The sequence below is a fragment of the Diachasmimorpha longicaudata genome, chromosome 8 (genome assembly GCF_034640455.1).
Source record: "Diachasmimorpha longicaudata isolate KC_UGA_2023 chromosome 8, iyDiaLong2, whole genome shotgun sequence".
Classification (NCBI taxonomy): domain Eukaryota; kingdom Metazoa; phylum Arthropoda; class Insecta; order Hymenoptera; family Braconidae; genus Diachasmimorpha; species Diachasmimorpha longicaudata.
Window position 1 is genome coordinate 3,191,293 of NC_087232.1, and position 23,590 is coordinate 3,214,882.

The following is a 23,590-nucleotide window of genomic DNA, read 5'->3' on the forward strand; positions in this document are numbered from 1 at the left end:
TTTTATTTCTTCACAGTGATGAGGTATTAATTACTCTATTGGTTTTTATATTTGAAAAAATAATATTCCTCTAAGCAGAATGTTGAATAACAAAAATACTCAGGCAAGATGCGGTTAAAATTCCATAATCAATGTCCTATACATTTAATTTTTCTTCGGAATACCTGAATTTTTTCAATATCAACTTCTACAAAAGGGTCTGAACAATTCTGCTATTCCCCTTAAATTCAGCGATAATTAACAGAAACATTTGCATTGGCTTCTGATTTTTTTGAAAGTATGTAAACAATTTCAGTCGATAAAATAAAAACCGATTCTCTTAGATCAATGCACTTTTAACCACTTCTTCACTGAATTCTAGAGCTTGGAAAGATAAATTCGCCTGCACTCCTTCATTGAAATACTCGTAACATTTTTTTTCGCCCCTAAGAAGCTAGCGAATAGCATTTATTATGTCGATAAGCAATGGTTTCACTCAAGATTGCATTCCACAAATGTACTCTTAAAAAAATTATAGACAATGTGTCAGTTTAATTGTGGGAATTATTCGTCTGCTCGACGTGGAAACAGGTTGGCAGTGACGTTTGGATTTAATCAAAGGAAGAAATTGTCGTCAATATTTCGGCAAAAATAATAAGAAGGGACTTTGAAATGAGGATTTGTGCGAGTACATTGACGTGGAGAGTGTAACCATTGCTCGGCGTTAATGCGTGACTTTGGTTGCGGGTCAATTACTTACTAAAATGGGAGAATTATTCTGGGGGTTTTTGCTCCATTTTTTTATAGGTATTAATAGAGGGTGTGGACGACACAGTCACGCTCGGGAAGCTGACGCACCTTCATCGAACCGTCTGCACCGCACGAGAACAGTCTACCTGCTGAATCTACGTGCAATTGTGTCACCCCCTGGAATGACGGATTTTCGGGATTACAAATGGGTTGACATTCGATAATTCAGTTGAAGAATATCTTGACATTTTTTTTCAACTCAAGCGGTCAATTCTTTTATTAAGAAGTTCAAATCTCAGAATACTCACTTGACCAATATTTTTGAAGAAACTGGATCTCGGATGCTCACCAGGGAAGGAATACAACAGAGAATGGACAGTAAGGCCCCAAACCTGAACGAAAAACATTAAAAATTGATGGTCGGTATTTAACTGTTAATTTTCCTCGGAAAATCGAAGAGCAATTAAATTCGGAAAAAATACGATTGCAACTGCAATTTCGTTGCCTGTTTTTTTCGAAAATTTTTAACAATCGTTTAATTCACCTCGCTGGGTAAAGCTACAGTAAATGTAACGTCTCACCTTGATATCACCATCGCCAGCTCCGCTCACGAAAAATTCCTCGTGAGGATCAAGCGCCAGGCACTTGATAGCCGATTCATGGGCTTGGAACCTGTGCCTCTGTTGTCTCTGTCTCACATCAAATATATTAATATCCCCCTTCTTCCCCCCGCTGATCAACAACTGATGCTGTGGAGCCAGAATAACCGAGCTCGCTCCCTGATCGTGACACGTAAATCCCTGAACAAGAGACTTATTCTGGGGCAATAGGGTGTCCCAAAGAGCAACATTTCGGCCCTCGGAGCCATGACCAGCTGTTGCTACAAGACTGCAAGCACCCAGGAACACAAAGTCTGCGGTTACTTTGCTATGGCATTGATAATTGAAGAAGGGCCTGGCTGTGCCCTCTCTGCATGCGACTTGGAAGAGCGAGAGGTGACCGTCAGAATCAGCCACACCAAATTTATTTCCGTGCTGAGCGAAACGGACTCTGGTAACTTTAGCAAAAGTTCCTGGAGGACGAGGGGTTGCCACGGCTGTTTGGTGGCCCCACTCCCAAAGAGAGACTGAGCCATCTTGAGATCCAGTTAAGTCTGAAACACGAGCCAAGTTATAGAGTTTGTGAGAGACCCCACAAGGTAGTGGAGAGTTAAATGTCTGATAAATGCTTGCGAATTTGAAAAAATTGCAATTTTCGTTCCATTTGATCAATGGAAAAAATATTAGGGAAACAAGAAAAAGAGAATGACTTACACAAAGGTAGAAGTGGATGCGCAGATACTCTCCTAATGCCGTCGATTTTATGTTTCAGGATCTGCTCAGAAAAACAAACAGCGTAATTATTATCAATTGTTGATGCAAATTCATTATAACGCTAAACATTTAAAATATTAAACTTGAAAAAATAAACGGGAATGTAACAGGAAACTCGACCAAATACGAAATTCACTAGTGAAGGGAACGAATGTTCGAATATAATTTGTGATTAATGACCACTTATTGAGCTCATGCTTAATGATAAAAATATATCGTAATTGGTAATTCAACAGATTTCATCGAGAACGAGGCAGTTATCCACGGAAATATGATATCAGCTGTGAGTGACTTTTTAAACTAGCAAGATGACCCACAGAGCATGCAAAATAAGACAGTGTCACAGAAATTATAAAACCAAACATTCATGCTGAAGGAATATAATACAAAAGACAGAAATCAACATTAATCAAGCTACTGAATTTTATTATTTACTGTACATGTGAATGTGTAGCGGTATGAAATTGCTATGAATTGTTCTTATTTAACTTTGAACTTGAGAAATTAATAAAAAATCAGTTGTATTCTCCATTAGTTGACTCCGAGATATTGAACTAATATCGCCCAGTTTTTAATTTAATTAGTGATAATAATAATAGAAAGGCGAGCGTTTTTGTATTTTTTGCTGGCTCATATCGTTTCATTTTAATGCCAACATGAGGTAATTAATCTATTATCCTTCAAAATTTCATGGTGCATTGAAGAATTGTGAGGTAAACATGTGACTCTCTCAGTTTTCACGTTTTTTATAAAAATTTCAGAAGGATCTGTGACTTTTTAATTTGTCCGGAAGAAAAAAATCTTCAAAGATTTTTTTTGTCTGAAATTCCACAATTCATAAACATTTATCGTAATATTTTGTTGAAACAATCAGTTAATTTCAGAAAGAATTGAAAAAAAAACTCGAAAAATCGATTATGTTGAATTTTCATTGACTGCAACTTTAAAGTAAATATCAAGATACCTTTTGTTGTGAAAAATTGCATCTGCACCAGCAATATTATAGGAATAATGTTCACTGATTCATATTCAGAGTCAATTAATCGAATAACTGATTCTCGTTTTCAATTAAGAGTAATAAATAAAGGAGTGATAACAAATAATTAATGAGTATCAAAAATATTTCTAATGTTTTTTTATCTTCATCTTGTTTGTTATTTTTTCTTGTTTGTTTCGTTAGATTGTTAGTCTCACCGGCTTCAACAAGTGTTTACTCCTATCAGCGACAAACTGACAGAAGCGCAGGTCGTGGGAGCCAGGAAAAGCGGGCATCCCCTTCATCTGTACGAGCGCGTGAGCCATCAGGTCAGTGACGCAGACCAAGTTATGGATGTTAGGCAAGCATTGAACAAGCAACATTGTCTCCGTCACCACTTGTGCGTTACCCCCAAACACATTTATTTAAAGTAATAAACAAAAAGTAACACTGTTAGAAATTTCGTATATTTTTTTTACTACCCCGGTACGATCGAAAATGTACAATTTTTCAAAACAAACAATAAAATTTCTAAATCCGGAATATGAAATGAAAAAGATTATGAGACAAGAAAAAATGAATCTGGAATTTTAGTTGAATAATTGGATGAAAGAAAAGTATTACATTTTCTTAATTTTTCATTAAAAAAATTCAGGAAAAAAAAACAAATAAAATTGAATTCTTGTTTTTTGTTTTCTTCTTTAAGATTCTTCTAATTTCACCAGAATCATCTCCACTTATGATTATATATTATTTGCAAAAAAAAATATTGACCATAACATGATGAAGAGAAAATACAATATAGGATTTCAAAATTAATTTTCTAACGATTCAAATTTTCATTAAAAAAATAAAATGTAATTTCTAACAGTGCACCCCTACCTAACACTCCTATAATTCCATAATTACCTACTTTTGTAATGCTAGACTTTTAACCAATGAAAGGAAACGATAATTAACCCCAGGAGCTGAAACCTCTCCCGAGTGTTTATGCAACTCTCCAGAGATGAATGAATATTATTTTTTACAAGATTATTTCTTTTCATTAATCTCATACCCGTTGCAATACACATGATCTTGATTAAAAACGTTAAATCAAAATGTAATTAGTACAGAAAGAGAGCAAGAAAGAGAAAGAGAGAGGTCGTCAATTGGAAGGGACACGGAAAAAAATAAAGTACATCAAATCTCGTAATTTCGCTTATTTAAACTCGAAAAAGTATTAAAAAAATTCATGGAAAGACTTTTTCCGAAATAAATTCATAAGCAAAAAAAATATCTCTATCGGGCCGAAGACCCTCGAGTGACGGTGGTCACAAGATTCTGGTGATGATTTCACGCTCTAAATAAAATGAAATATATTTTCGGATTTTTCTGGTCTTTGAGATAACCTTAATTAACTAAAACAAAATAGAAATGAATACAATTCATCACATCAGTACAGAATTCTATTTTCTCAACTATAAAAGATTTTTACTCTGATGGAGAATAACGATTACTAACGTATCATTCACTTAATTTTTTTCCGTGTTATATTACATATTAGTTAGTGTAATTAGTGCTGTTAATGATTGAGACAAATAACGTCACTGAGAGGTGCTCATTTGTCGATTCAAATAAATTGATAGATATGGTGTGATGGGTCTAAACAGAAATTTAAAGCCACTATGGATTACAGTTATTAATTATAATTATCCTGTATTACTCCTACGGGGTATTCTTCGATGATAAATACAGAATATTGAATAGATAGATAAATTTTGAAAACCTTAGGATGATTAATCAATAGAAAATTTTCGTTCATTGAATACAACGTGGGGAATATCATCGCGTTAAGCTTCTTTATATCGTGTAAAGCGTTTATCCACGAGTCACCATAAACGTGAGTAATTACACACAAAATTCCTCATATGAACTTTCTCAGACAATATTTATAATTATTAATATTTAGAGAATAAATGGGATGACTTACGACACTTGCACCACGTCCACTTTGACTCGCTATTCCGGATTGGGGCTGAGGGCTATTTGATTGGGGACTCTGAGCTAATAGTGGTCTATCAGCAGCAGTCTGAAATAAGACGAACAAGACAATTTGTTTATATTCATTAAATTCGATTTTTTACAAAAATTGAAAATTTAAAAAACGCACCTGTATGACTAGAAAACTTGTCGGTGGTATAGGCTCCGCATCAACCTGTTTATTCAAATTAATAATATCAAACTCGCACTCATCCTCCAGCCAGCTCGGTAGCTCCAGCAGCAATGATATATCCATTTCCTGTACTTCTCTCGGTGTAGCGAGAGCCATCAAACCAGGATTAACCTGATTGAGACAGAAGGCACTAATACTATCCTGCTCTTTATGAATAATCCTAACTGGCTCAGGAAGACTGGTTGTTCCAGAATCACTGCCCTTATCCTCTCCCCTAGTATTTCCATCAACATTCGATTGATTCTCAAGAACAGCTGATAACGATCTCCTCTTCCCAAAGACAGCACGAATGAAGATATCCTGAACAGTCTCTTGTCTCACTAAATAGGACCAGAGTCTATTGGCAGGAGCAGCTGAAGCTAATCTCGTGTTAAAAGGTGTATTCTCCTTTTCCAATAGTGACCTGTACTTGTGAATTGCTGGCTTTCCTGGCGTTGGTGTAGGATCAGGCGCACAACCAGGAATAAAATGAATAGGTGGTGGCCCTTTGGACTCCAATTCATCTCTCAATGTCTCTTGCCACTGCGCAGCTATTCCCAATGTTCCATGAATCAATGGACTACTCACTGGCAACTCCTGCATCTCAATACCAGCAACAGTTAGAAAATCTTGGAGCTGTTGCTGGAGTATCTTAACAATAGCTAATCTCATAATGCACCAACTGTATGACGTAGGATTTGAGTGCTCTGTGTTATCCTTTGGCTTACTCTTTGGTTTAACATTTGTATCAAAAACATCCTCTTCGTCCTCAGATGAACCTGGTGATAATTGAAGACATTTATGAGTTACCACACAATAAAGGAAGATTTTTTTTACACAATGAAATATAAAATTTACCCACCTAAATCTGAAACAGCAGAATCCGAAGAATCGTAATCTATTTCATCGGCATATTCGCTTTGAATCCTCGGTTTCATTAGAAAATATGATACCATGCTCATCTGAGGTGAGACAAATTGTTCTCGATAAGTCGGTTTATCCTCCTTGATATTGGGCTGTTGTCCAGTGAATTGCCCTAATAATTTCATATTCAACTTGACTCGTTGCTTAGTCAACGATGTCATAGTATTCCACACACCACCAGCTGCAGCTTGTAGCTCACCCGAAAAACTATCAGCACGTTCAACCACAATATTCGATGGTCTACTCGATGTGCTCGCTATCCTAACTAATTTCTTAACACCACCACCATACAGAGTGGCCCATGTATTATTGTCAAATCTGTGACCCACAAGCCGGTAGAGTATGTGACTGTCACAGCTCGATAAAGCATAAACAAATAGGCTCATAAATGTTGCAACGAAAGCCTCGCACAGGAGAATATTAAGTTTAGGTGTGTCCTCGTCCTTTTCTCTAGCTAAAAGGGCTCGAAGATTTGTAACTCCCGGCCATTTGGCGGGAAGAGTTGTAATTATCACTCCCTCATCAGTGGAATAACGACGGTGGTAACGATTAGAAGCGACTAGATGACCACCCGAGAAAGATTCGACTTCAGCAACTGCTGGAAAGCTGTCTGGCTGGTGATGCTTCATCACAAAGGTATCAGAATCGCACAATGACTGGTAAATGCAAGCGCTCAGGGCCACTGCTAGGTCGCGCATTATGAAGACCTCGCAGTAGTGAGTGTTACGATTGGGTGTCGGTGGAGAGCGCAATTCCACGAGGGTCTGCAGCATATCGTGGGCCAGGGACTGGAGATGGCGGACAGGATCTGCTACAACTGTTTTGTTGCAAGCAACGCTGGCAGACAAAAGTGGAAGGGTGGTGGGGAAGGGAAGTGGAGAGAGAAGCTGTTGTTGGGTTTTCTCTTGCTGGAGTTCCTGGAGTAGGAGCACGAGCTCCATGCGAACCGATGCTAGACCACCGCCTGATGCACCGTGAAGAGAACAGTAGGAGAGCAGAGTGCGGAGGAGTGTCTCGTTTGCTGGGGGAAGAGCGAATTATAAAATTAGTTGTAATAAAAAAAATGTTGATGAACTCCATTATAATGGTGATGGATTTATGACAGACAGTAAATATCAACTGGTTTGGTTAATTAAATTTCCACCAAACAATGTAAACAAATAAGGTTATTGAATGTTTCTGCTCGTTCAAGTAAGACAACCACTCTTAAGTTTATTCATGGGATAAAAACATGAATTTTAACGTTAAAGATATTTTTGTTAGTTACCTTTAAGCCACTTCTTCCGTCTAGCGGCTCTCTGCACTTTAGCTTCAAAATCTAGCTTTTCAGCAACTAAAATCTCATGCAACGTTGGCTGCTCACCAGGTCTGTACGGAGCAACGTCATCAACCATACCACCTTCGTCTGAAAATGCACATTGAAAAAAAAAATCGTAACACAGACAATAACGGTATCAGCACGATAAAACCGAGATTTTCCAGTTATTAAAGTGAAAACATTTAGCTTAGTTAATGCCAAATAATGAAAACATCATTATCAACTCTCAAATCATCATTAAAATCATTAAGAAAAATCTGAAAAATCGTATATATCACTTACATTCGATCACGTTGGTGACATCTCCATCTGAATTAACACTGTAGCTGCACAATTGTCTCAGAGCGTCAACTTCTCTCTCAAGCCAGACATAAAGTTGATACCTCAGTTGACCACCGTCCACTTCAAATCCAGTGGCCAAAGTCGACAATTCCTCCATGAGAATCTTCAGACAAGCCACAAACTTCAACTGCTGCGCCATAATATCCAATTGTGCCATAGGCTTAACCCCCTCTCCCTCTTTCTCCTCAATTTTATCACTCTTCTCCTCTTTCCTATCCATTTTCATGCTCAACGGTGGTGAGTCAAGCTCTTCCGCAGGTTCATCATCATCCCAATCCAACTTCAACTCATCCTCCTCTCTCTTGACGGGTTGTGACCAATCTATTGCCGATGAACCCCAATCCATCCCAGAATCTGTTTTAGCACTTTCCTTTCCACTATCCTGCACATCCCAATTAATCATTCCAGTATCAATCTGGACATCCTTCGTTCTTGATTTAACGGGACTGTTCAAAATACTGGGAGAATCTTCACCATTGGTATCCATCACCTTATTCGGAAGTTTTGATAGTACTTCGAGAGCTAGAGCTGGACATCCGGCTTTGAAATGTGCATGGGCGGTGGTAAAGTACAATTGTCTCTCCAAAGGAGTTATGCTGTCCTCCAACAACAGTTGCTTATCAGGTTGTCCTTTTCCCTCGGTTCCATAACTAAATCCTGATAACATAACTGAAGTTCCTTTCTTCTTGTCCTGCGCAGTTGATGCTATGTATTGTCTTATCAGAAGGGGATGAGTCCGCAGATAAACGTAGAAGTTAAAGACGTTAGGATTTGCTGTTGTACCCTCAGGCTTTTCAGATTCATCATTATATTGTGGATGAAGACTACCGACATTGGTCAACAGCAGAGTATTCAATGAACCAGAGTAATCCTTCAAGAGCCATAAAGCCATGCTTCTCAAGAATGGGTCAGGGTGAGCAGCATTGGTGTCAGGATTTTCTCCATTTTCATCACACCCCAGGATTTCCTCCCAGAGTAATCGCTTGAAGTTCGGAGACGTCATATCGTCCTCGTAGAGTCTGGCTATGATCATAGCGAGTTGGATATCATTCAATTTATGGAGGCAAATGTCGATGGCATCTCGAAGAGCTCCAGCTAGTAGGAAGAAGGCAGCAGCATGTGCGAATCTCTGTTTTCCTAGTAATGCGTAAGCATTTTTGAGAGCTGCTTTCCGCCACCGATCCTCGGTGAAGTTGTTAGAGAAAAATGCAGTCATTCTCTCGTCCCTCTTGTTCCTGAAGAGCCCCCAGACGATGTTCTTCTTCTTCATGGCCAGATAATAGATAGCAGCGTCTAAAGGATCTTGGTCCTGTTGGAAAGCAGCTTTGGCGATCTTTTCGACACAAGTCTTCAGTGCTGTATTGCTTCTGATCCACCAGCCAACACCCAGTTCCTTCAGGATCGACCACTTTGGCTGTCCCTTGGCGTATGAAGGAATCAGAGCTAAGAGTTCTTCTTCAGATTCTGAATGGAAAGCCCATACTAGATTGTTAGTAGAAACTCCTTGTTTCTGGAATTGTGCACGCTGGACTAAAGGCAAACACTTGATGAGATAGTTGTAATGCTTCATAGCTAGTAAGAATCGGAGTCCACAATCGTCGAGGGAGTCCGTGGAGACGGTTTCTCCGTCAGGAATTCCCGTGAGATTCTCTTTGGCGATTGCTGTTTTAGCAGCATCAATGGCAAATCGCTCAGCAAAATCTACGTTACAAGTAGATACTGTGTCAGCTAGAGCGAGAAGGTGCATCTGGTCGAGGGATGATAGTCCAGGTAAATGAGTATGGGTCAGCAATCGTGACAGGAGTCTTCCTTGACGAGGACCGAAATGAGAGATTCCCTGACGCTCTGGTACTGAGGCTCTTCTGTCTTTCTGACGTGAGCCTTCGTAATTATCGTCCAACATGTCATCGAGAGATTCACCCTCGTCCATGTGGCCATCAAAGAGCTCATTATAATCCTGCTTATCCTCATTCTGAATCTGTGCGGCACTGGTTTCTTTATCCGCAATGAGTAGAGTCCATAATGGGAGAGGAGATATCGAAGTGATCTCCGCATAATCTAGTGTTAACTCCTCAGGTATTTGAGTGGTAGAACCTCTAGGCTCCAACGGCGATGTTGTTCCAGTATAGCTCACTGACATTGTTCGAGATCTGGTCCAACCACTTCGCTGTTTCATTAGATTCTCGTCATCAGCTCTCACTGAACATGAACTTGTGATACATCTGACGAGATGAGCGAGGATTGCCTTGACCCATCGGATCTTCCCGGAGTTGAGTAGCTCCATCAGCTGCTTTGGATGGTATTGAGGGAGAACTGGGCAGGCGATTCGAGATGCTTCGAAAAGACCATAATCTGGCATGTAGTCGAAGCTCACTGAATCATTCTGCATACCTCGTTTCTTCTTAGCATCCAACATCGTTAAGTTTATGCTGCTGACCCTAGAAAGATGAGGCATTGAGGAGACATTAGTTAACCTCCTCTGAGACGTTTCTTGGGCCAGAGTCCTGAGATCCTCATCCCGAAGATTTCTACTGGCTTGAAACTCATCAGACTCTTGATGCTGGAGATTCGAATGAAAGCATTCGTTCTTAGGATTTGGTTTCCATTGTGAGTACACGTGCATTTCAGAGTCCATCCCCACGACTAAAATACCATCTCTCACCCAAGATATTTGCATAGGAAGTGGTGGGAGACCATCAGCAGTGGTCAATCGTATTTTTCTCAACTTCATCCACCGAATTTCATCAACAAATTGAGGCTGAGCTAATGATGACATCTTCCTCAGAATCGGCCGATTGGTACTTTGAGACTCCTTCATAGCTTTCATGTTGGCTTGAGCGAGATCTGAACAGACCGGTGTGAACAACATAACCTTTGAACCAACACCAACCGTCAAGATATGAGAACCATCTTCTTTAGATACCCAATCAAGTTGAACAAGATGTTTTTGCGTCAGTGGACAAGTGTTTCCATTCTCTATTATAGATTTCCGAAGTGATTGAAGTGTACTGAAGGATGGTACGGCAAGCAGGCCAGCGTTCGTCTTAGTTTCTCCATTCTCTCCATTTCTAGGAGATCTTATATCTTCATGAGACAGGGTCTGAAGCACTTGAGTCAATCTCTGTTTCTTCTGAAGGTATCTACTGTCGTAAAGATAACTCAGATCCAAGTGCTGATCTACTTGAACCCTCGGTAGATGGATATTTTTTAGATGAATCGTGTCTTCAAGAATCCACTCGCTTCCCCCAGTGCTCTCACACTCGTAAATAGCCACGCATAGATTCACATACCTCGAGTCAGGATCGTTTTTCCCAGGTCTTGTGAATGATTTTCCATATTTGTAAGCACAAGCTATTCGTCCACTGTAAGCAGCACTGATGTTCAAAGGCTGTCCGGATATATCAATAGTCGACTCTTGATCCTTTCTGATCATCTCCCACTCCCTCCATTCGTACTGAAGTTGATCATCCTCACCTTTCGTTACCTTGCATTTCCAAAAACGCACTGTGCTGTCACTGCAAGCAGTTACAACGATATATGGCGCAAAACATGCGGGATAGATCGATGAACTGCTCAGATGGCCAGCAGCCGGTGCAGCATGAACAACCTCAACACCATCAGGCAGACCTAACTCTTGAGTACATACTTTCGTTGTTTTTATCAAGACGTGACTGTTGTGATGTCTTCGATGGAGGTAAGTGGAGTCATAATCAGCTTGTGACGATCTTCTACTTCGTCCACCACCAGTTTGGCTCGGTCGTCTAGATCTTCTGCCATCAGAGTGTCTGCCGGGTGTACCTTCCTCATCCTCATCCTGCACTAAATGAGAATCTGGAACGTACATCATCGAGCCAGTCAGATCTGTTGTTTCTGGTTGAGAAGCTATGACTAATCTCCACATATGTACAGTGGTGCCTTTTGCTGTTCTTTCAAGGACAACAATGTAAAAGGGTTCTTCAAATATGGCGGACTGCTGAAGATCGACCATGGCATCCAAAGTGGATTCCATCAGGCCTAAATCCTTGGCTGAACTGTCCACTCCAGTTTGCTTCTCATCATTTCTCTCTCCTGTTATCAATTGCTCTTGGAACACGTGCAGAAATTGGGTGTTTTGCCAGTCATGAGTGGCATCTGATATAGCATCCAACTGAATGATGCAGCCTGGGCGAGCTGTTGATTGTTGTGATACGATCTTAATTCGGTCGTGTAATGAATGTCGGACTTCATCGTCCGAAGATATATCTGTCGACAGGCTCGCCATAGAGTCCATCATTCTACTTCTTCTTTCTGATATCGATATTTCTGCTAATAATGTCCTTGCATCGATCACTGCCTGGTACACCCGGAGGCATTGGCCATCACTGGCAACGAAACAGGCGCTTGGTGAATTAGAAAGATTTCCAAGAGTCGTTGAAGGGAGTAATGTCGGAATCCATGCTACATTACTGAACGCTGATATCTCTGGTGAATTTATTCTCGCCAATTCTGAGACTCCACCACTCTTGGACAATGGACCAACTGCGTCCACTCGCCAGAGGATGAGTTCACTGCAGAATCCAGTAGCTGACATTATCTCTTTCTTGTAAGCCGAATCATTGTGATGATCGGAGTGTTCTGGGTTACGGGAGGTTGAGTTCTTTGGATTGTACTCTGGAATATTGTGATGAGAAGTTGTGACTAAGAGTGGTAGAACTGGGTGACAGGTGATGTCATTCACTCGGAAGCGATGGCCTGAGGCTCGGCAGGCGTGACCGATAGACAAAACTTGCGAGAACTTTGTACGGTCCGCAAATGTTAACTGCCAGAGATTGAGGGTTCCGTTGGAGTGTTTGGAAACCATGGAGACCATAGGGCTGGGGTGTGCAAGGAGGTCGTGAACTGCTTCTTGAGTAGATTTAGCATGATCTGCTCCTGTAACTGGACCATTTTGATTTGGAAAATTGGGCTTCTGATCTGTAGAATTTTGCACACTTTGCAGAAGTTCTTGGCCTGCCTTCGACGTTAGGGTTGATTGGTCTTCGTCCTGTTCGATCAGACTCGGGAGAGGGGTGGGTACTTCATTGCCCAGATGATCATTTGATTTTGTCGAGGATTTGGCAACCTCGCGTATGCTCAAGAGAGGACCACCAGTATTATGAGAGTACATGGACACGTTGTGGCTCATTGTGGAAGCATCTCCTAGGGGAAAGGCGTTGGGAATGCGCGTGGAAAATGAAATTTGAGCCTGACGGAAGGAACCCGGATGGTACTCATCTAACCATTCAATATGCCAGATGAGGAATGATCCGTCTATTGGGTGGATTGAGAAGAGAAGGTCGGGATTGTGGTGCCAATCTCGAAGGAGGGTCTCGATTTTTGTGTCAAGTGAATCGGGCGCGTGGTTTATAGTCGATGTGGCGTCGGTGGCTATTGAGTTGATTGAGGTTGTATTACTGAAAATTGGAGAATGTTCATTGATGAGAGACCGGATTTTTGTGCAAGTAACAAATCAATTTTGACATAGAAATTTTAGTTTCACAATTTATGAGAAACGACGACATATCATGTAGAACTCTTCTAACATTTTTTCAATAGACAGATAGATTAGGCAAATCGATGAGGGACTTGTTTCGAGAATTATGTCAGTAGCGGAGCAGGTCTCTTACTTTTATTCCTGCAGAACTCACACTGACCGAAGATTGCGTCCAACAACAATTAAATTATTGGACGGAAAAAATGGCGAAATGGGCCTCTGGACATATCAGATCTTATTTTTTCAGAACGTAATTTATTCGATGGAAATAAAAGATTTCACTCACCTTAAACTCTGGTGGGAGTGACCACTGTGCGGCAGACTGTGATGAGAAGATCCCGTGTGAGGTGTGTGATGCTCATCACTGCTGTGGTCCTCCTGACTCATACCACGACCAACTCCTGATCTCATGTTGGGTTGATGCCTTGGGGCTTTCTCTGTAGGACGCGCCAGACCATAACATGATAAGACGCTGCCTGATGAATATAACAATGCTAGCCATGCAATCATGCCTTACGAATACTAAACTATTTTATTAACTAATTTCCTGAACGCAGATTTTTTCCAGTAGAATTCGTCAAAAATTAATGGAAACTAAATTAATGGAAATTAATGGAAAGGAACAGAAATTCTAGAGTACTTGAAATAAATTTGTTAGATTCTTCTTCAAAGAAATTGATATACTAGAAAATAAATTCTAAGTGATTGCCTATTAGTGGAGATTTGGGTGAATTAATGAATAAACGGTTGTTAAGGGTGATGGTGCTTTCTCCAAATAATAATATCACATCATTGCGATTCCCTCGCGAGAATTATTATCAACAACTAATGATGTATTGCTCGTTAGTAGCTACTTAACTAGTAAGTTGATGCTTCACTACATCTACCTAATGATTGAATGGCTCTCATTTCAACGATTGTGAAAATTAATGAACGTACTTGGTGTATGTTCGTCCTCTGAATCGTGTTCAGCGTGGTCGGAATCGTGATGCTGCAGGCTCTCCTCTTTTTCCACTACTTTTCTGGTTAGTTCCTGGTGATTTATGAAGGAAAAATAAACAAATTTTATAATACATTAATTTACTCCTCTCTGAGAATAGACGTGGGCGATCGGTGATCTTCAATTTTCTTGTATTTTCTCTTACCTGAAGAATATTCTCAGCTTGCATTGTGAAATGCATTTCCTTGTTATTCAACCAGTGGAGAATGAAATTAGGTTCTCTCTCAGGGTCTCCAGTGACCAGACTCGGTACCAAGGGAATATCTATGATATAAATGTATACTACGTTTGTCAATTATGATTGTTTTCAGCATTAAAAACGAATGGAAAGAAATACTCCTGGGTGCAAGTGCACCCAGAACACCACTAACACCAATAATTAAGTCAGGACTTGGAAACTATATATTAATAATCCGTCCAGAGAAAAAAATTACGAAAGAACGAAAAAAAACTTTAATAAAATTATAGTTCCATCCAATTCAGTGTTTAACACATGTTTTTTTTTTAATCACGTTAATGAAAAATCATACGCAAAAAAGTAGCACTCCGTAATAATTGAAAAAAAAAGGTGTACTCACCAGTCTCCGCATTAATACTCGCAGCAAGATGAAAATGCATCCCAGGATAATGTCCAGCGCCCTGATAATTATTGTGAAAATCATGTACGGAGTATGTAGAGGGTAGAGTTGGAAGTGTGGGTGCAGTATGGCCATTCTGATGCTGTTGTTGTTTAGCATGGCGTCGAATGTGAAAACATGTCTTCATGTGTTTGAGTCGTTGCATAAATCTGTGTTTATGCATACTGTGGTGACGATGTTTTCCATGGTGACCATGTCTGTCTGAGCCTTCAAACTGGCTCATGTTGGCCAGTCCCTCGATTTCCGGGGGTATTGTCTCAGCCCACACTCGACAGATATTGTCACGACACGATGTCACTAGCATGTTTGATACTGATCCCCTAAAAATATAATTATATTCATGAAACTTCGAATGAAACAACTGGAAAACTGATCTGTTGCTGCCTATTGTATATTTATATTCTCAATTTGAAAACTGTCCTGAATAAAATTTCTTCCACTAATTTGCAATTCTTCCTGATGCTTAATTTTCTACCAATATTCCTTATACAAGTAATAAATGCACTCACTTCGGCATGTATTTACTAGTTTTTCTCCAGGACAAGTGCGTTACAGCTCGAGGATGTGCCACATAAACGAAACCGTAGCTATCGTTGGGTATCGACTGCCCAAAGCCCGTCTGATCCATGCTCCTGATTGGAAATACTGTAAAATGTTTAAACAGTTCACTCAACATTAATTTACCATCTCTCGAGGGGCTTCTGAAATATTCAAAAAGCTTTTGAGGAGCTTAAGTGGTGTAGTCTCGAGAGTTTCGAGAGCCAGGGAAAATTCAGGATAAATATAGCACGAATATACATTTTTTTATGCAGCACTGTTGATACAGCTTTGAAGTTTTATGTGGGATTTAGTAGAAAGCGATGAAAGCTGCTTATTGAATCGGAAATTTCAGGCTGCATTGAGGTATGGAATACGTTTTGAAATGATTCAGAAATTATTGAGGGATTTTACGTGCGGGATTCATTATCCAGATGAGCGAACTGTGTTGCAGAGGATTTAATGTTATTACCGGGAATTTTCATTGTTAATGTTTTGCAGCAAGTAACTTCAATAATTATTTCGGACGAAATAATTGTGTGGTTTGCAGGCCAGGATTGGAAAAAAAATGATCACACAAAAATTAAGAATCTTATTAGATGAATTGTGACAAAAATTTAGAAAAATACTATAATGATGTTTCATTACATAAGTGCCAATTAATGGTATTCTTGTATTAATGAGGTTGCACTCACATTGTTTGTTCTCAAACCATATTTTAACGAGTCTATCATTGAGTCCCGTAGTAGCGAACAGAGTACCATCAGGGCTGAAGCTCATCAAATGAACCGGTGTGGCCGTTCGACATTTCCAAACGCAATTCCAGCCCCCAGGCTCATTAGTTGAGTTGGAGTCCCCTGGACCGGGACTCTCCGCCTCTCCGCCGATGGAAAACGTCACCACCCCAGCTACAACCATCAGAGATAATAATTAGCGCAGGAGTATTGGAAAATTAAACTCGATAATTGTTTTTTTTTCAGTGGTCGCAGCGAACAAATGATTGCACAAATGGTTTATAAATCATAACAATTAATTGTCATAGAATATTATTAGCGATGATGGAATGGTGTTGAAGCTTCCTGTGTGAATAAATAATGATGAAAATGTTTAAATTATAGAATTGTTTCGAGAGTTAGAGAAAATTAAAAGCTATTCACTTTTAAACACTTTTACAAGCCCAAAAAAATCAAGAAAGTGGTTGAAAATTTTGCGAATATTTCAAGAATCAGTGAATTTACCAGAAAATGTGGTATGAAATTTTTTACAGACCATGAAATTATTTACAAAAAAAATATTTTGACGATGTTCACTAGCTGTTCTGATTCTTAAGACATTTCGCTGAAAGATGTTGGTGAATCATCATCCAAATGATGATGCTTTACATTGATTGATTGATGTGACAAGATTTTAGGAGAATTTTTTGTCTATTATAAGCAGTTTCTGCAAATGAATCATTACAATTACTGAAGATAATGACTGCTCAGCGATGGGAAAACTAGATTCGATAATGGATTTTGTCAATGTTTGTAGCATACCAATATCTTCAAAAATAAATGAGAAATCATAACAATTAATTATAATAAAAAGTCAGTTGCGATGGTGGAGCCCTGGTGAAGCTTCCTGTTTGAAAAAATGACAATGGTAATGATTAAATCAGAGAACCGCATTAAGAGTAGAAGAAAAATAAAAGAAATAACAAGTGATTAGACAATTCACAAAGCAGACAATATCAATCGCCTTGGTCGACATTGTGGTCCTCAAAAATGCCTCATTAAAATTAATAAATAAGCTCTTGTGAGATAAAATAAACAGAATAAATCGTGCACAACAATATTTCCAATAAATGTTCATTCTCAATAGGAATGAACTCACGATCTTGGGAGGAGTTTCCTGGTGGATTCTGCTCAACCACTGGCGCTGGAGTTTCTTCTGTGGGTGGATTTTTCGTCTTTGCTGTACAATTTTTTTCACAATGTTTTTTTACAATTCTTGAAGTTGTAGGAAAAAATCATAAATTTCATTCTCACTTACTGGTTTCTTCCTGAAACGGTTGGATGTTCTGGTGCCACAACTGCAGTAGTTCCCCACCAGTTAACAAACGAGTTCCCTCTAGATTCCATGACAGAGACGTGATATTGAATTCTGTCTGTAAACTCCCGGTTTGAACCCATCTGTACTCCAATTGCTTTAAAAAAAATGGGAAAATTATGGGAACGAATTATGAATCCAACTTTTCAACAAAAACTTATTATTTCAAACATCATTATTAGTAAGGATTATGTGAAATGCTGACACATGGATCTACTCACGTGTGAGCAAGTACTGTGGATGAGCGGAGTTGGCTCAAATATGCATATTTGATTCTCATACGCCGCAGCAATCTTCCCTGTGTCAGTGCTGCAGTCCAAGCAGCTGATTCTGATATAATTGTGAACAGCTCCAGGTATTATTTGAACTCTTTCAAAGTTGCTGGCGAGAATGACAATGTTGCAGCCAGCAGCATAGGCCTGCACATAAATACCAACATATTCGCGTCAAACACACGTAAGCATTCAGTGTGGAGTTGATGCTCAAATGAGTCTGAGGGTGAAACGAGGTGAGATATACTGAAGGGCCTTGAGAATCATAGGGGCGAATCATCGTTTGACCCTTAAACGAACATCAGCAATCGTTCATCGATCCTCAAATGAAGGAAAAAAAGTTCTCTCAATTGTACCCTGAATTTTACTGCTCTACCGAAAACAGTTTATTTAACATCTCAAATAATCGTCAGCATGCAACACATTAGTCAGTACTTGCTACAAGAGTTACATAATGCAATCAGGTAGAACCGTCGCAACGACCTATAAACATTCCAACGAGTGCCACCATCAACAATTTAAAAACATCGTCCATGTAAAAATTTATGACTAACGAGTGCTAAGTATTTTTAGGTGCAATTTTGAGATATCACTATCTGATCTCATTAACGCAGTGTTATTAATGGGTTGAAGAGTGATGGGTTGTGGGAAGGGAAATGAGAAAAGAGCATCGCGAATAAAACAATACCCCTGTCAGTCAATTTCTACTGCATTTATTGTATGTGTATTGATTACCAGGCTGAAAAAAAATTGAGAAAATTCATCTCGTGATGGAGTTTGCAACGAGCGTTCGACGGAAACTGGAAGCGAGTTTCAATATTTCCCCTGTTCATTTTTCTTATTTATGAGTCGAAACAATTATCGAGTAGTGAAGTGCTACTATCGATGAAGACAATGTTTGCAATTGATTGTGCAGTTAAAGTAATTATTCTAATTAGTCAATTAATATAATTATTCAATTGGTGTTTCATGACAATTAAGAATGTTCATGAAAAGGGATTTGAGATAACAAAGAAATGCGGATAGTTATTTCCATTTCTCTTTAAATAAAAGGGAAATGCGCTTGTGGGTCATGCGTTTTTGATCCTTAAAGCCGTTCGAGGTAATCGACGATATTTCACTCTAAAACGACCTTTTTATAAGACAGGCATATTTAAGGGCTGCAAAACAATTCTCTTTAAAGAAAAATTGGAACATTTTTGAGTGATCGTAATTTAAGCTGAAATTTTCGGGAATATTTTCTATTTGGCAGTCCACAACGACTTGTTCCCCGAAAATAATTCCGTATTTTCCCCACTAAATTGATGGCATGAGCATTAATCACTTTTTATCGAAAGAATAATAACAGTTGTATGCGACAAGTGAACATTGTTGGGTGGTCTTGATAAAAATGAACGAAATCTATTCATCAACCCCAATAAAACCTCCCCATAACTGAATAATAAAATATTCCCCTTTAGATAATTCTCCTTTAACAAACTACGAAAAAAATTTTCATTGATTAAAATTCTTGGTCTTTCCTCAACCCCCATAAATGCAAATTTCGTTCTCAGCGAACTTATTTTAGAATCGATAGCCTATTATTCACCGACGACAGTCCCCTGTCATTTTCTCAAAATCCATTGCATCAACTCTTACTTAATCATTTATTCGATTAACAGAGTTACACGGAACGAGAAGAATTAGCTGGATGTTCTAGAAAAAAGAAACAAATAAAATGTGTGTGTCGAGCATAAAACCGTTCCCCACAACAAGACGATAAAATATTCTTCAATCGATAATATTTCCAAGAGGCTTGGGCCAGCATAATGATAACTTCTGAAAAGTTTTATTCAAAATGAAAGAGAATATTACATTTTTGATAAATTGTTGTTCTTTTCCCAACTACCCACACATTTTACAATTAATAAGGCTTTATTCACCGAAGATAATCATTTATTTCCCCTAAAAATAGATCACTCTAACTCGCAGATAATCAATTTTTCCACCGAGCTAAATGAAAAAAATGCATAAAATGAAAAAAGAATAATATCCATCACCACTGATAATGCACGAGAACAACGCACACCTGCACGAGTCCCATACGACAAGTGGAGGCTGTTAAGTATAAATAGTGAAGTCTGATGTGTACGAAAGTGTCATTTAATCAGCTGACTTAATCCTATTATAAAAAGGAGACCCGTGTACAGATCGATATCGATATTTCTCGAAGAAATATCTCGAAAATGCGTAAGCGTAAGACAGAAACCGAAGCGACATCTGTCGATTATATTAGTCGCACATTGGGCTGGAACAAATGAACCGGTAAAAACCATCACATTTGGCAACGTGTTTGAGTGTTTTTATCCTATTATAAAAAGGAGATAATTTATAATCGTGAAACATCATGACATCTCCACCTATTAAATATACGACCAACAGAGCCATTGATCATTTCAATGTTGCAGCTATACTCATGTAAGTATTCCTATTATTATTTTTAAAAAATGAACATATTTCAAAAATTTATTATGCATTCAATCATCATAACCTATCATTGACACGTGTTCGGAGAGTAATTTCATTTTTTTTTCTTAGGAAAATCATCGGCTACGTCGACAGCATTGAAGACCTGAGAGAGTTGCCAAAGTCTCCATCTAAGTGGATTTACAAGTGCATTTTAAATAACAATGATGGCAGAAGGGTTCGCATACTTTGCTCGGGGGATGATGCTCTCAAATACAAGGATGAGATCAAGATGTATCAGGTACAGGTGATTTCCATTCAAAAAGAAAAAAAGTGAAATTGTCACATATAATACCACAAGAGTGGTAGGGAACCTAGAGGGAAATACTCGATAATGTTGAAGATCGAGTGGTATTCAGGAGATTATTTTTCCTATCCAAATTTCGGCAAAGAGAATTGTGCCATGAAATGAAGAGAGGTTTATTTGGTTAAGTTATCGTTTGTTTTTTTTATATATAGCCTACCGGCAGAATTATGAAAAAATTATCGCATATAATACCACAAGAGCTCCGAAATTATCGAATATTTCCCGATAGGTTCGTTGCAAACAAATGAACGTAAGAACGTACGTTATTTATTTGTAGGGAACCTTGAGGGAAAAAAAATATCAACGAATAAATAACATAAATGCCCAGTTCAGTTTTCTAGGTCAGTTTTCTGTTTTGGAAACAAAATGAATATCTATATGAATATCTATGCGAATATCTGAATGAATATCTATGAGAATATATGAAAAATTTGAAATTTTACTTTTTAGATAATAAAAATCACTGGAGGGATTATTAAAGCGGCCAATCCACAGTATCGGCGATCAACGGACACTGTGAGCGACAAAGAATTTCAATTTGCACGTAGGAGCACTTTCGACATCTTTGGCACATTTAACATTACGAATGGAGCTGACAATGGAAGGTCGAAGGTCATCTCATATAAAAAATTGAGATGGAGAACGTTTGTGCTGCTCGCGGGCCAGTCCAGATCACTGGATGGCTCAAAGAGCCATTCAGAAGCATTACCACGGTAAGTGGTTCGAGTTATGGATCTGGCATGTTTTGCACAAGGGTCCATCGCATGACCATTCACGTGGTAACATACATCCCGAGAGAAGATTTGATCGAGGGAATCAAAATGACCATTAAAGGTCGAGTTGATTGTCGTGGGGATGGTTTTGTTCTGAATATTAACAGCATGGATGACATTGCAGTCCTGACTGAGGATGTAGCCCTCAATGAAGATGAGTTGGATGATGCTGTCGAAGCACCTCCTCTCATTCTCAAACGAGGGGCAGCTGAATCTGCATCTGGAGAGGCGATGGACGTCGCGAATAAGGTACTTTTTTTTATTAATGGTTATGGTTATCCAAATTTAATTACTTTTAATTTTTCACTATTCTCCCTTCAATGCAAGAGAATATTGCAATATTTTCATCTAATGTTGGCTTAGTTTCAAGCAGAATTCAGTATAATATTTTCATTAGAACATTAATAAAACAAATTTTCTATGGAAATATAAATGAAAATGCATTGAATCATTCATTAAACAGTTATTAAGAACAGATAATCTTTTTTGTTTCAGAAACTGAAAGCTGAATAGCTTTAATGACGTGCTATTTACTCTGGAAGTTCAATTGCAAAATTGAAAATTTTTTCTATAACAAGTTCTAGACTGTTATTTTTTCACACAAAAATTGAGTTCTATAACAAGTTTAACACTGTTATTTTTTTACGCAAAAATTTAATTCTATAACAAGTTTAATACTGTTATTTTTTTACACAAAAATGAAACATTGACAAGCTTGAGCTCTTTAAGAATCTGATTTTTTACTTTTAAAGACTGCCAACTTCATAGCAGTAAGGTTAATACTCATTTAGCTTTAACAACCAAAACAGATGGAATTATAATAATCTATTCATGAACATTAGTATTTATTCAGAATTTATTTCAATATATGGCCCTGTTTTTGAAGAAAAAGTATTACTAAACATTTGTATTTTTTATATATAACAGAGAAAACTGAAGACTAATTAATTTTATGATTAAAGTAGATAAAGCTCTCCGGAATCACAGATAAGTGATACAAAGGATGTATTCATGTTAATGTTTGTTCATATTTCTTAACATATGTTGTAATGTCAATTATAATTGTTGGAACATTATTTTTGTTTTCATTTCAAAATCCGTCCCACTCCTGTAAATGTTTATTGAACGCAAGTGGCATAGATTTGGAGTTAATGGTTTCATTAATAAAAATTTAAAACGCGATTTTTTTGCAGACATTCAGTTTGAACCTTCCCTACGGTTGTAAGTCGCAGGTATACACCTTGGTGCGGCAACAATGTCTCCTGCACTACTACTCACGAAAAAAAATTCGCAAGCAGCGATGTTCTTGGTTATGTGAAGGGAATAAATAATCTCAATCGCATAATTTGATGTTCACAAATAATTAGAAAATCTTTAATTATTAGATTAGATTATTATGAGACTAAGAACGCCCTCTTCCTGACTTGACTGATTGCTGTCGCTATTATAACTAAATCTCGAATTTGCGGAAATGTTCTCGATTCTGTATACCGTATGCTGCCTCGCACTGTATAGTATATGCAATCTTAGAGCAATCGAAATATATTAAGATTTTCCCAATTGTCTTTTTCCATGAGTTTTAATTTTAACTTCGAAGATAGAATAAGAGCATTCATTTTCTAGAGTTTTCAATTCTTATGATTTGGAAAAGATGGCGCGTGCGTAGCACGCGCGGACGATCTCGTGCATCAAATTCGATTGACTGCAATAATGAATGATTCCCCCAGAAATACTTCTCGAAGGAGAAATCGGCTGAGGGTGATCGAGAACAGCACCCGATATTGGACAATTCCGTGTAAAAAAACGTGTGAAAACGTTCAATAAACTCACGGTGAACGATATTCCCTCGACGGAGCCGACAGCGTAGCAGCGGTCGCCTGCGTTGCAGGCACCACTCAATATCTGATGACAATTCATTATTCCCTAGTTCATTATTCTATCATTGAAGTTATACTACTGAAAGGTTTTAACTGTTTTAATCACTCTGGGACACAATCACCAACATCCGTGTGATACACTTTTTCAAGGACTCGTGAAAATTGACGTGACACAGTGATCCAGCGGTCGGGCAGCGGCCATCTTTAAATGGAATCAAGCCTAAC

The 23,590-nt window shown here is 38.5% G+C and overlaps 2 protein-coding genes across 7 annotated transcripts; one reads left to right on the forward strand and one right to left on the reverse strand.

Moving 5' to 3' along the window:
- Window positions 1-377: 377 nt before the first annotated feature.
- On the reverse strand, window positions 378-23,580 carry LOC135165590 (dmX-like protein 2). 5 transcript variants are annotated; one of them, XM_064127026.1, is made up of 20 exons: window positions 23,319-23,580; window positions 17,853-18,050; window positions 17,575-17,728; window positions 17,416-17,496; window positions 16,239-16,451; window positions 15,516-15,651; window positions 14,947-15,326; window positions 14,514-14,632; window positions 14,308-14,401; window positions 13,655-13,844; window positions 7,797-13,288; window positions 7,464-7,601; window positions 6,135-7,217; window positions 5,231-6,051; window positions 5,051-5,149; window positions 3,297-3,383; window positions 2,043-2,103; window positions 1,311-1,882; window positions 1,038-1,121; window positions 378-906 (listed from the first exon to the last, which is right to left on the reverse strand). In XM_064127026.1, the coding sequence occupies exons 1-20, from the start codon at window positions 23,403-23,405 to the stop codon at window positions 790-792; spliced, it is 10,206 nt and encodes a 3,401-aa protein (XP_063983096.1). In that variant the 5' UTR covers window positions 23,406-23,580; the 3' UTR covers window positions 378-789. The 5 variants fall into 5 exon arrangements, with proteins under 5 accessions (XP_063983096.1, XP_063983097.1, XP_063983100.1 ...); XM_064127027.1 differs by having other exon boundaries at window positions 13,655-13,805; window positions 23,319-23,579; XM_064127030.1 differs by lacking the exon at window positions 17,416-17,496 and having other exon boundaries at window positions 13,655-13,805; window positions 23,319-23,579.
- Window positions 19,787-22,562, forward strand: LOC135165611 (uncharacterized). 2 transcript variants are annotated; one of them, XR_010299541.1, is made up of 5 exons: window positions 20,028-20,360; window positions 20,481-20,649; window positions 21,166-21,428; window positions 21,613-21,737; window positions 21,984-22,562. XR_010299541.1 is itself a non-coding variant. In XM_064127059.1 (4 exons), exons 1-4 carry the CDS (start codon window positions 20,290-20,292, stop codon window positions 21,988-21,990), a joined length of 510 nt encoding a protein of 169 aa, XP_063983129.1. In that variant the 5' UTR covers window positions 19,787-20,289; the 3' UTR covers window positions 21,991-22,562. The 2 variants fall into 2 exon arrangements, 1 of the variants encoding a protein (XP_063983129.1); XM_064127059.1 differs by lacking the exon at window positions 21,613-21,737 and having other exon boundaries at window positions 19,787-20,360.
- Window positions 23,581-23,590: the final 10 nt, after the last annotated feature.